This window comes from Erythrolamprus reginae, chromosome 1 (genome assembly GCF_031021105.1).
Source record: "Erythrolamprus reginae isolate rEryReg1 chromosome 1, rEryReg1.hap1, whole genome shotgun sequence".
Taxonomy (NCBI): domain Eukaryota; kingdom Metazoa; phylum Chordata; class Lepidosauria; order Squamata; family Dipsadidae; genus Erythrolamprus; species Erythrolamprus reginae.
The window spans coordinates 392,666,589-392,680,209 of record NC_091950.1 but is presented as its reverse complement, the minus strand read 5'-3'; the positions used below and the strand labels follow the sequence as shown (position 1 = coordinate 392,680,209).

The 13,621-nt window shown below is 40.0% G+C and overlaps 1 protein-coding gene across 1 annotated transcript in view; it reads right to left on the bottom strand.

The window, feature by feature from the left end:
- Positions 1 to 13,621, bottom strand: part of HADHA (hydroxyacyl-CoA dehydrogenase trifunctional multienzyme complex subunit alpha) — a 31,122-nt gene that overhangs the window by 16,015 nt on the left and 1,486 nt on the right. The window contains exons 2-9 of the mRNA XM_070734922.1: positions 7,031 to 7,072; positions 6,210 to 6,280; positions 4,056 to 4,189; positions 3,088 to 3,226; positions 2,560 to 2,679; positions 2,371 to 2,473; positions 859 to 981; positions 587 to 705 (exon numbers count right to left, since the gene is read on the bottom strand). Of these exons, the coding sequence (XP_070591023.1) occupies positions 587 to 705; positions 859 to 981; positions 2,371 to 2,473; positions 2,560 to 2,679; positions 3,088 to 3,226; positions 4,056 to 4,189; positions 6,210 to 6,280; positions 7,031 to 7,072 (851 nt within the window). The remainder of the gene's footprint in view (positions 1 to 586; positions 706 to 858; positions 982 to 2,370; positions 2,474 to 2,559; positions 2,680 to 3,087; positions 3,227 to 4,055; positions 4,190 to 6,209; positions 6,281 to 7,030; positions 7,073 to 13,621) is intronic.

Below are 13,621 nucleotides of genomic sequence, written 5' to 3'. Positions count from 1 at the left end.
ACCCCTTTTGCCAGCCGAAGGGCCCATTTTTGCGCTGCTGGGATTCCCCTGAGGCTCCCCTCCATGGCACCTCTGGACTTCCATTGCCAGCGAAGCACCTGTTTTTGCGCTGCTGGGATTCCCCTGCAGCATCACAAAAACATGGAAGTCCGGAGGTGGGGTTTCCCATAGAGGGGAGCCTCAGGGGAATTCCAGCAGCACAAAAACGGGAGCTTCGCTGGCAACGGAAGTCTGGAGGCGGGGCATCCAAGAGGCGGCGGTGGGTTTGTAAGGTGAAAATAGTTTGTAAGAAGAGGCAAAAAAATCTTAAACCCCGGGTTTGTATCTCGAAAAGTTTGTATGACGAGGCGTTTGTAAGACGAGGTATCACTGTATTTATGAATAGCTTCCTTGAACCAAAGTCGGGTTGCAGGTCATCCTGGCCAGCCCCTGCCGCAAAACAAGATCAAATATGCCACAAATCTTATTCTAAAGTTGATAACATTTAAAGCTGAAAACAAATGAGCAGAATTTACATATGCACATAAACATGCACTCCCTAACTTTGCAAGTCTGGGTGGAACCCCAAAAGCAACTAAAGAATTACCTCAATGATGCCCAAAGGTGCAGGATAAAGTCCTTTGGTTTGCTTCTGAACTTTCTTTTCTACTGTTTTGTATACTTGTTGCCTTACAAAGGGAATTGTAAAGGCATAATCCGTCACTTCTGTAAAACAAAGCAGTTCAGTTACAAACTACTCTGGGCTAATTTTGAGTTTGGGCCAAAGGAACCCCAAGATTTCAAGAAGATGAAAGCCAGGGCACCTTTTCCAAGAATCAAAGCAAAACTACTTTAGCTGGCAGTGTTGTGCCCACTCACTCTGAATCAGCCCTTTGTCAACCTTTCGAGTAATTGTTTTGTTGGCTAATCCTTGAGCAAATGTAATGGCCACCTCTTCCAGATATTCCATGGTCCGTTCCTCGGGGCTCTTGATACCTGGACCTACAAATGAAACAAAATTAATAGCCTGCTGATCTTGATAACAGAAAGAACAACCTCCAGTATCACAAGAATCCTATTAACAAAATAACAGAGTTGGACAAAATCTTGGAGTTCTTCTAGTTCAATCCCCAGATCAGGCAGCAAACCCTATACTACTTCAGACAAATCTCTTCTTAAAAACATCCAATGCTGAAGCACCCACAACTGTTGAAGCTCCCACTCTTATCCCTCCTCCAAAATCCGTATGTTGCACCATTAATTTCTATTACACTGTAAGCCCATAGGCAGAGATGAATTGTCATTGATGGAATGATTGGCTTTTGATTGGGAGCTTCCCAGACTGGATTGGAAGGTGGGAAGGACCAGGGATGACATGATAGCAGTCTTCCAATACTTGAGGGGTTGCCACAGAGAGGAGGAGGGATCAGGCTGTTTTCCAAAGCACCAGAAGGCCAGACAAGGAATAATGGATGGAAGCTGACCAAAGAGAGATTCAACCTGGAAATAAGGAGGAACTTTCTGATGGTGAGAGCGATCAACCAGTGGAACAGCTTACCTGAGAAGGTTGTGAGAGCTCCAACACTTGAAACTTTCAAGGGGAGACTGGACTGCCATTTGTTGGAAATTGTATAGGGCAGTGATGGCGAACCTATGGCACGGGTGCCACAGGGGGCACATGGAGCCATATCTGCTGGCATGCAAGCCATTGCCCTAGCTCAGCTCTAAGTGCATGTGTGTGGTGGCCAGCTGATTTTTGGCTCACATGGAGGTTCTGGGAGGGCATTTTTGGCTTCCAAAGAGCCTCCCGGGGGTGGGGGGGGAGGAGAGTGTTTTTAACCTCCCTGGCTCCAGGAAAGCCTTTGGAGCCTGGGGAGGGTGAAATACAAGCCTCCTGGGACCACCAGAAGTTGGAAACAGGCTGTTTCCAGCCTCCGGGGGGGGGGGGGGGGGGGGAGCTGTTTTCATCTTCCCCAGGCATTGAATTATGGGTGTGGGCACTCACACATGCACGATAGCACGCGCCCACGCTCTTTTGGCACAGGGAAAAAAAGGTTCACCATCACTGGTATAGGGACTCCTGCTTGAGCGGAGGAAGAGTTGTTGGACTAGATGACCGACAAGGTCCCTTCCAACATTAATAAAATAAATAAATCTGTATAAATGTTTTAAATAAACAAAATACTTCAAACAAAGGATTCAATTGGCCCACTCTTCTTTCATTTTCCTTCGTCTCACATTGCAGAACATCTTATAGATTTACAACTTGCCTCCATTCTTCAAATCCCAATCCCAGGGATGTATTCCCTCCCTCCATTTCGGTAATACTGTATTCTCTTTTGTACAGTGAATTTGAGGCAAAAAGTATAGATGGAAAGATCACAATCTAACCTAGTGGATCCACCAGCTGGTCTACCAGTCCCATTTTTTTGGCTTTGTCAGCACGGATATTTCTTCCAGTCAACATCATGTCAAAGGAGGCAGGAATTCCTACCTGAAATACAGACATAGGGATTTCAACATATCCAAAAAGGAGGCAAAGGAAAGAAAACCAGGTCTTTACCAAAGAGATAATCTCACCATTTTTGGCAATCTCTGTGTGCCGCCTGCCCCTGGAAGCAACCCCAGCAACATCTCAGGAGTCCCTAGGACTGTCTTTTTATCCTTAGTGGCTATTCTATATTGGCAAGCGATGGCAACCTGAAGAGTCAGAAAGCACAATTACAAGCACATTACAGGGTCGAGCAGTTGTTTTATATGAACTTTATTCTCTAATATTTATTTTCCTCGCAATTGCAACTCTGTGAAGTGGGTTGGGCTAAGAGAGAATGACTGGCCCCAAATCACCCAGACAGTTTTTTCACGTCTAAGGTAGGACTAGAACTCAGCATTACCTGATTTCTAATTTGATGCCTTAACTACCAGACCAACCTACTTCTCTTTATACTGGAACCCTCATTTTCTGAAACAATTCTACATTAATAACTCTTCTTGAGGCTCCTCCATAGATTTTTCTAGTCAAATGGTTGGCAGAATTAGCTACCTGGAATTTTTTATTAATCTGTTTTTATTGCATTTAGGTCCTTTTTGACTTCTCTTTCCTCATACCTCTAGCCCTCCGCCAAGGCAGGAACCACTGATTGCAGCAACAATGGGTTTGGGTGACTTTTCAAGGTTGTGCAGCATCTTCTGTCCTTCCTGAGATAGTTCAGTTATCTCCTGGCTGGACCTACACGTCTCAATCATGCTATAGTGTGAAACCAAAGAAGAGGCTAAGAAAGTCAGATGAATGGTGAAGAAAATAATATTTACTTCATATCTATGAAAAAGCAATTTGAAGGGTTTTGGGGTTTTTTCAAGTGACTCAAAGTTGCCTTATGTTTTCTTTGCTTTAAGTTACTGTGAGTTAAAATCTTTCTCAACTTCATCTAATATGCTAAGGAGCTTCATTTCATTCTTGATAGGTGCTAGTATTTACTTTGGGAAAGAAAATATTTCTCTAATAAGTAGAAAAACAGTTTGCCTACTACCTTGATTTTCTTCTGGAAAGGGTCAATTCAGCTACTATCAAATTATTGATTTGGTAAGTTCACATTTTTATATTGGAAACTGTACTTCTCCATCCCCAAAATGACTGGATTGGTATGTTTGGAGGGGGGAGTATTTCCACAGAAAAATACATCCCTGAATTTAATATATTTTTACAAAAGGACAGGCATTTTATTTTACAATAAATGTTAATGCCTTCATCTTCTTTCACTGAATTTAGAAGTCATCAATCATCTACAACTGGGAAGTAGCCATCCTAATGATCTGCTACCTCTGTTATTCCATTTTTTTTAATGTTTGTAGATAAATTGCAAAGCAAACTGATATCTATTTTGCTGTACAGCATGTTCAGGGAAGAAGCAGTAAATCTTTTTGGCATAATCTCTCATGCAAAATATATAAGAATGTTAAAATAACTTAAATATAGTAAGAGGCCAGTAGGGGGTGACCATTTACTCATCATTTTTTGAAACAAAAGAACAATGTCTCCAGTTATCTAGCAGGGATTTCCCCTCCATAGAACTTACTTGATGTCTGCCCCTGCAATAAAACAACCAGGCTTTCCTGAAATAAGGACCGCACTTCTAATACCATCATTGCTCCATATTTCTTTCATTACATCTACAAACTCAGCTTGCATTTCCTTGGACAACGTGTTTACCTGTAACATAGAAATAAGTAAGTTAAAACCAAAGTTCAGTATTAGATGGAGACATCCTTTGCCTTTTTTCCCTGCTGAAACTGGCAAGCAAAAAGAGCCAATGCTCACAAAGACTACAATATTTAAGAATTACGGTGAGCACAATTAAACAATCAAAACACAAATGTTCTGTGCTTTTCAAGGTACTTTTAAACAGTAATGATTAGCATACATTTAAAATGCAGGGACAAAATATTGAAGAACTGAACTCCATTCTCTATATGATTTTGTTATGGTATGACATGGGATGGTTGTAATGTTTGACTGCAACAAGCTGCCAAAAATAAAGCTCATAGGGTAGGAGCCGTCAGAAAGAAAAAAGAAGACACTCTTTCTCAACCGTATAAGATAAATTGATGAGACCTTAGTAAATTGGTCACTTTTAGATGAAGAAGTTTTCTGTTTTGTTTTTTTTAAAAAATGCCTTGCAGCAGCTTCTGGAAAGAATACAATGTCAGTTCATGTTCTTGTCATAATTCAGAAGCTATATATTCTCTTTGCGTGTTTTTGTGAAGTGCTGCTGCCAATGAACCATTGTGAATGGTGCTAGAGGATCATTCTGTAATAATCTTCTAGCTTATCAAGATCGTTTTTATAGGTTTCCATCTGTTACGAGAAGTAACGGATGAAAACATATTAAGGAGCGATCCAATCTGGAACTAAGGAGAAATTTTCTGTTAGTGAGAATAATTAATCCGCGGAACCGCTTTGCCCCCAGAGGTTATGGTAGCTCCATCACTAGAAGTTTTAAAGAAGAGATTGGACAGCCTTTCTCTAAAATGGTAGGACCTCCTGCTTGAGCAAGGGGTTGGACTAGAAGACCTCCAAGGTCCCTTCCAACTTTGTCTATAAGTTAATCTGTTATTACTTCAGTGTTCCCATTGTGCCCAAATGCAGAAACAACTGGAGACAAGCGGTCACTCCAGAAACCAGGCCCTGTGTCATGTTGAAGCTAATAGATAACAACCAGGATAATGAACTACACTCAGAAGCCAGTTGACATGCAATGCAGCTCAGGCAGCACCAATGACATTTGGGATTAATAAGAAGTTCCCATTTACTGCTTGTGCCACTGTAGCTGAACCAGCTGTAGCTTCTGAATAAACTGATTACAAAATGATCACTTAGATCAGATATACTGAGTTCACCATGCCATCCACAAAAATGTAGTTTTGCTGTGGAGGCCAGTAACAATAACAACAGCAGCAGCTTCTTCTCCTTCTCCTTCATCATCATCGGTTTTATATGCCGCCACTCTCCGAGGAATCGGAGCGGCTTACAGTATATTAAAAAAAAATGCAAAATCTGAAATCCAATATTAAACTAAAATTAACACACTAAAACCTCAATTTAATTAAAAAAACACCCACTTCTAACAGACCAAACATACTTTCCATTTAACATATGTTCATTCAAAGGCAGGGGCTGATGACTAATGTCCCCAGGCCTGTTGGCACAAGCGCATCTTTAGACTCTTGTGGAAGGCAAGGAGGGTGGGGGCAGATTCCAGAGGGCTGGAGCCCCCACAGAGAAGTCTCTTTCCCTAGACACCGCCAAGCAACATTGTCTAGTTGACGGGACCTGGAGAAGGCTGACTCTGTGGGACCTAACCAGTCGCTGGGGCTCATGTGGCAGAAGGCGGTCCCGTAAGTAATCTGGTTCAATGTCATGTAGGGATTTAGCTGATGCCGAAACTAGACTCTATACAGTGCAGACCTGGGTTGAAACAACATCCAAGCTTTACAACTAAGATTTATTTTATAACCATTCTTATTGTCAGTAGGGACATTATTATATTTTTCCCATTTCTGGAAAGTTCCTACTCCTTGTTTAGCTCTCCAAAACCCCAACCTCCACTTTCATATTACAGTATCTGTACAAGATCTTCCTTCATCATCTTTCCTTCATTGTATTCTAAATATCTATTTTTTGCTAAGCCCAGATGACTTTCACCAAGTGAAAAGTAACTGGAAAAACTTACCTTGGAATTAGGGGAGTTAAAACGAACAACGGCAACATCTTCTTTGATGTCATAATTAACATGGGTTCTAGCTAAGATAAAAAAGAGACAAGAGATGCATGTATTATTCTACATCCTAGAATTCAACAGTGGAGGAACAAACCAAGTTCAAAAATATATAATGCCATTAGCAAAAAAAAATAAACATTTCAGATCCTGTGGGAAAAAAAGATATCAATTCTCATTGACAAGAGGGCAGTTGTTCAACATGATGAGATGAACAAAATGTCTTACTGAGATACCCCAAGCTCTGCAGCTATTTCAAACCCTTTGGGGCTATGTTAGTCATTCTCACAACTTTCACTTTCCCCCTCTCTAATTCCCTTCCAGATGTGTAGTTATTACCCAAGACATCTGGGAAGCAGAGCTAAGTGATTCATCTATATGTGTCTTAATTACTGCCAATGTTCCAAGTTTAAGTCTTGTTTTTGCAAGTGCTTCCTATGCATATATCTTTATGACTGAACCCAATCTTTGGCTTCCAGCATTTATAAGGCAAAAAGAAACATGTTAGATAAAAAACATTTTTTTTCTAATGTGAACTGAAAGTTCCCACACTGACTGCCTCTCCCAGTAGGCTACTGTTGTCTACATCTTTATTAATCCCACATGTTGCTTTACAATTTCCTTCTCACTATTTTTTAATTATTACACATACTTCTGAACAGATTAAAACAATATGCAAAAAACTGACCAAGAGTTACCTTTGTGTAATTTCATTCCATCAGTCAAAATTCCATTTTACACTCATCAATCCCGACCAAGAAAGTATTCATACTTACATTGAACAGCAGGGGAAGTGCTGAGGTTTCGGCAAGCATAATCTGGAAGAGATTTCAGGAGTTTACACAGGGCCAAAAATTATTTTAAATTCTCATGAGCAAATACACTGCTCAAAAGAATAAAGGGAACACTTAAACAACACAATATAACTCCAAGTAAATCAAACTTCTGTGAAATCAAACTGTCTTCTTAGGAAGCTTCACTGATTGACAATCAATTTCACATGTTGTTAGCACATTCAACTTTGTACAGAACAAAGTATTCAATGAGAATATTTCATTCATTCAGATCTAGGATGTGTTATTTGAGTGTTCCTGTTATTTTTTGAACAGTGTATTTAAACATCTGTGCATTCCAAAGAAGTATCATTTTTAAAAAAAAAATATCATTGAATGCTTCCTGCAAAATAGATACCTGTATAGATAGTTGTTGACCTATGGACACAGTTGGGACAGAAATCACTTTTTTGAAGTATGGCTTTCAAAGCATATTTAGTCCAAAACAAGTTAATAACAAGAGACTAATTATTTTACCTACTGATACACTGAGCAAAAATGATATGAAAAAATGTACTCAAAATGGGTGGTGAGTGGGGGGGGGGGGATAGGCAAGTCCTAAACAAAAATGCAATGATTAATTTTTAAAAAACCTACACGTCCACATACTGAAACATGCAATGCTTTGTAAGTCAAGCACATGATCTCAGCTCAAAAGCTGGAAGGGTGCCCTGCCTTCCTGCTCACTTTTCAATAGAAGCAAACAGAAAGGAAAGGACCTTTCACCTACATTCCAGCTTGTCCAGAAATGCAGGCAATGAAGAGCTGGGGTCATATGCTTTCCTCACCTACTCTCTTCCTATCAAGTCTCTCTGCTTTTGTCTTCTCTATCAGGGTCAGCTCAGCAAGATAAGGGTGCAATATTTACCCAAAAGGAAAATGTTCTTAAAGGGAACTGCTCCTCCCAAAATGGAACAGATGGAAAATCAACTAGGAATACAGGTTAAAATTCAACACAATGCCTTGCTTTCCTACATTGTCCACTTAACATTGTCAGGTTCCACTTAAAACCAAGCCAGGAAAACTTGTCCCCACCAGATAAAAATATGAATTTGACACACTTGCATGTGTGTGTGTATTTGGATTTGTATATACGCACATACACATAGAAATACACATATTTCCCCTGTTCTCATCTTTATTTTTACGGCATATATTTTAATCCATCTCTTTTCCATATAGGTAGTCAAGAGTTCTTTTTATTGTGGTAGCACAGAACGTACTACCACACTTAAATAATAAATGTATTTACCAGTGAAGGAAGTTAGCACCCACCCCTCTCCTAGAAGAATGAAAAAGGCAGAATATTATGTTTCCCTGGATGAGAAAAAGAGAAACATGTTTTTAAAGACAAAGTAGCTTCTTGCAGCTCCCTGCCCCCCCCCCTTCTTCAGCTCAAAGGTGATAGGATTAAGACATGGACTTCAGGACATGATAGGATTAGCCCACTATTACATCTTCCAACAAGGCTCAATCAAGCCTGGGACTCAGAGTTGCTCCTGCATCCCAATCCCATGGGATTCTGACAACCAACCAGAGCTCAAATTCAAAAGCCCAGAAAGCTAAGGCACTCTCACCATTTCTCTCCTTTTTTCTCCTTCACTCGACATCTTCAAGGCATGTGATCCTGTCCACCATTAAAAACCATCTTGCCAAGTGATCTCCATGTTTCCAGTGTCTTTTTCCTCACTTGGAATTGAACCCCGATGGACATTTCTTTCAACATCAGAAACTGTGCTCCCAATTCCTTTGTTTTCAACAATTTCCCCAATTTACAAAATATTATTTAGGAGGAAATCCTCAGTATACTGCAACCTAAATATGCTCATGTTGTAAAAGTTGGGATAATTTTTTGTCCACAATTCCTGGGGCATAAAGATTTCTCTCCTACCCAGTTTTTGAAATGATCTCACAAAATTAAGTCTGTCTGCTAAGTTTGCTTATTCTAAAATAGCAGAGTCCTGTAGTTAGATATCTTTTGACAATTATATATGCACATGGCAGAACATTTCGTGCCCCTATAGGCCTTACCAGCCACTTACGGACACATCGCATACAGCCCACAACTCATTAGATGTCAAAGTCCTCTTCAAACACAATGGACGAACATCATCATGCCAAGCATATATTATAGCATTAAGAAAGTATATACATTGCACAACCACCTCTTATCATTTTAAAAATAGCCTTTGAACTTTGAATTTATGCAGACATGGAATAATATTGGGAGCAATTGCTTTCCTAAACTATAGCCTTGTAACCTATTGAGAATGAACTGATAATTATACTAGTTATAGCAGGGGATAATATTTCAACCATGACATCTAATGCAATAACACAGCATTAGATATCTTTAGGTCACAAGTCATTCTCCCCTCTTTCTTTCCACACCTTTCCTTGTTTAGAACATAATCCCAAGATTTAAAAAAAATATCCTAATCATTATACTGTATATTTCTTCCATGACTATTTAAAGGAAATTCAGTAAAGTAATTATTTTAAATTGTATACTCTGGAATAACAAAATGTACATGATTTGTTTTTCAGAGAGGTACAGGGGGTGGACAAAAAATGGAAACAGTTGACTTTTTGGCATCATAATGTTTGAACATGTTCAAATCAATCAAAACTTGACATATTTTATTGTTTTTTTAAAAATTCTGTTATTTGATTTTTTTTTAAATTACCTTTTTTTAAAACAGAAATTTAAGGAAATTGGTTATAACCTTCTAGAAATGGCAGACCTCTCACACTTTCAAAGAAGCCAAATTGTTGGTGCTTGAATGACAGGCGCTAGTGTAACAGAAAGTGCCCAAATGTTTGGCGTTTCAAGAGGCAATGTCTCAAAAGTAATGACTGCTTTTGAAAGAGAAGGGAAAACGTCGTCCTCAGCCAACCACAGGTCTGGTCGAAAGTCGAAGTTGTCTGAGAGAGACCATTGGACTCTAAAGTGAATTGTTAGAGCGGATCGCAAGACCAAAGCTCCTAAAATCACTGCAGAGCTCAATAGACACATGCAGAACCCAGTTCCCCCAAAACTGTTCAAAGGGAACTTCACACATCTGGATTCCAAGGAAGAGCTGCAAGGTGTTTCCATTGTTTTGTCCACCCCCTGTAGTTTCTCTCAGAGGCAAATGCAAGAATTTATCTACTGACAACTTGTAATGTTCAACCACAAAAAGAAAAAATAAATATAAACAACTTTTAAGGGCAATAAAACCAATACAAATTTTAAAGTCAAATAAGATTGGGCAAATTTATTATGAATTGAAAACCAATTAAATTGGGTAACAATAGAATATAACGTACAACTGACTATACCAGAACAGAATCTTGCCTTACTGAAAAAAGCATATTTAAATTCTCTTATTACGTGGTGCCTGGAGAAAGGAACGTCTAAAAAGTTCTTTCCTTAGGCCTGTTTTCAGATCTTCAATATCGTATTAAGATTTATTCAATTTATAAGACTCTAACAAAGCCATTGATGGCATGCTATTATAAAGTGCTGCATTAGTAGAGGGATGGACTATTTTTTGCTTGCTTGAGACCTCACATGGTTTTCTGAGAAGACTGAAGGGAAGTCTGGAGACATAAACTTGGTGCAAGCCACAATTTTCTGGCAATAATCAAACAGTTGCATTAAAATTCCACCTACCAGTTTTTAAAGTAAAACAGAAAATCATTTGCTTCAAACTGCTGAGTCCTAAGACGGCTGACTAAAAGTTGCTGCCTTTTTAAAATAAAAGATTCATATTCAAAAATGTGAATTAAGTATTCCCCCATCTGTATTTTCTATCCCACCAAGCTTGATATCAACTGTTCTACCTAACAGGAGTTGGGTTGGATGAGTATAGATGATATATGGAACAGCTTGTTTAACTATCAAACTGTTCAATTAATATGTCACAGGAGTAAAATACCGTATGCTTGTGACATCTCAATAAGGCTATTTATGAACACAAATCTAGTACCCCTTTGAAAAAACACTAAATCCATGTGTAAAAATAGCTTGGTCAATGGGTTGCAGGCATAAAAAAGGGATATAGGACAAAATGTGAACAAGCAATCAATAAAATGTGAGCTCTGTTATTGATTACTGCCACAATAGAACAGCAGTGTGAACAAGAAATCCAATTCTGGAATGTGGATAACAACACCTAGAAATAACTTATGGATGGTCATGAAGATGAAATGGAACAGCACCAATACAACCGACCGTACCTGGTACGATCTAGCTCCATATCTGTAACTTAATTTTTCAGAGTCAATCATGATGCAATTCTTCTCCATTATCTATAGTAGTGATGGTGAACCTATGGCATGGATGCCACAGGTGGCACGCGGAGCCGTATCTGCTGGCACGCAAGCCATTGCCCTACCTTAGCTCCACTGTGCATGTGTGTGCCAGCCAGCTGATTTTTGGCTCACACAGAGGGTCTGGGAGGGCTTTTTTGGCTTCCGGAGAGCCTCCCGGAGGATGGGGGAGTGCGTTTTTACCCTCCCTCAGCTCCAGGGAAGCCTTTGCAACCTGGGGAGGGCAAAACACAAGCCTACTGGGCCCACCAGAAGTTGGGAAATGGCATTTCTGGCCTCCAGAGGGGGTTGGGGGAAAATATTTGAATTGAATTTTAGGTGTGGGCACTCACGCATGCACGATAGCACACCCACACGCTCTTTCAGCACCCGAGGTAAGAAAGGTTCGCCATCACTGATCTATAGGATCCAATCAAAAGTCAAGCATAGGAGCTGTTTTTTTACATCTTCATCTTAACTATTGTATTTTTTTTCACCAACCTGATTTTTATTACAAAATCAGAGCTGCAACAAATTAGAAAATATGACCATTAAGTTCTTTGAAATTTGGGGACCAGATTCTCATCCTGACAAACCTTTTGTAAAATCTTTGAAAACATAAAATAATTTATGCATTTTTCTTATTCTAGTTAATTTTCCTTAATTACAAACTATTAAATAAATGCTTGAACTACAGGTAGTTTCGTAAACATTTGTTCAACTTATAACACTGAATGAGTGGTACTTGTGATTGATCCTCAATGTTCCAGCCATCACCCCATGTTGACATGATCATGATTTAGACATTCGGCAATTAGTGGCCTGCCTGTGGTACCCTCACCATGTTTCTTGCCTGAGACTCACACCTTTTCTCATAACAACCAAATTACAGTGGGATTACAGTGACAACTATGTCTGCTATTGGTGTACGATTCAGTAACACTGTGCTTTATGATCACATTGCTTAGTGATGGAAATTCCAGTCCAACTGCCATCATAACACTATCACTACTTGTGCAATGGGACCCATTGTTTACAACACTTCAGAAAGAATCCAAATTTATAGGTGCTGCATTAACCACTTAAATGATTCATCTTTATTTCCCCAACCTAAGCTGCATATATTCTCCACTATCACAGAGTATAAGATGCAGGACTAGAAACAGGGAGACCTAGATTCAGATTCATTCTCAGTTATGGAAGTAAATTTATTTACTCTATTGTTTAAGTTTCACTGTTCTGTACTGGACAACATCCATTTAAATTGTTAGTCATACTGGAGCGTAGGTGAAACTCGGGTGGGGCAAGGATTGTGTGCACATATGCCAGAAGGGAGCAGGCAAACCATGAACTGAGGCGGGGGGGGGGGATTTGGAGAGAGATAATAAATGCTGCTGCCCTCCCCGCCCCCGCAACACCTCACCTGCAACAGTTCTTTATTGGAACACACCTCTCTTTTTGCAGGTGCATCAGCCCAGGAAGCTCCATCTCAGAGTGGGTGCAGGAGTTCTTGGGCTGGACTGGCCCGGACAGCAGCGGCAAAAGTGGGGGGAAGAGGGTAGTAGGAAAAGTGTGTGTGTGTGTGTGTGTGTGTGTGTGTGTGTGTGTGTGTGTGTAGTATTTAGCATCAGGGTGCCAAAAATTCAGGAGGTTGAGGAGTCCAAATATTTAGGGGAGGCTGTAAGGTATGAACCCCTCTCTAATTCTGCAGAAGGATCCTTGGGAAAGGAGATGGAATGGGGAGGTGGGGTTAGATAAAGGAGAAGCTGGATTTGCAGGCTTGGTGGTGCAGCAGGAGATGACTAGGCTGACTGATCCAACACAGTAAGTCAGTGTCATCTGTGTCCCTGAACTGCATTCTGCAAATATGACAGCTTGATATACAATCCCCAAATTGTACGCTATCTTGAAACTAGCCCAAAATAGCTTCAAAAATGCAACCCACGAATGCCAAAAATTTCCTGCAACTGATCTCCAAAATCAAGCCCAAATGGGCAGGAAAACTGCCTAACTGACAACCCTACTGTGCCTCTGGGGAAGCAGGAACCACCCATAAAGGGTGGGAAATGGAAAGGAAGGAAACATTATGGTGCTCCTACTTGGCATCAGTTGCCAAGAATTCAGGAGATCAAGGAGTCTAAATTTCTAGGGGAGGGATATTTAACCCCCCTCTAGTTTTGCAAAAGGAACCTTAGGAGAGGAGGTGGAAACAAAGGAGCAGCAAGAAAAGAAAAACTGGAT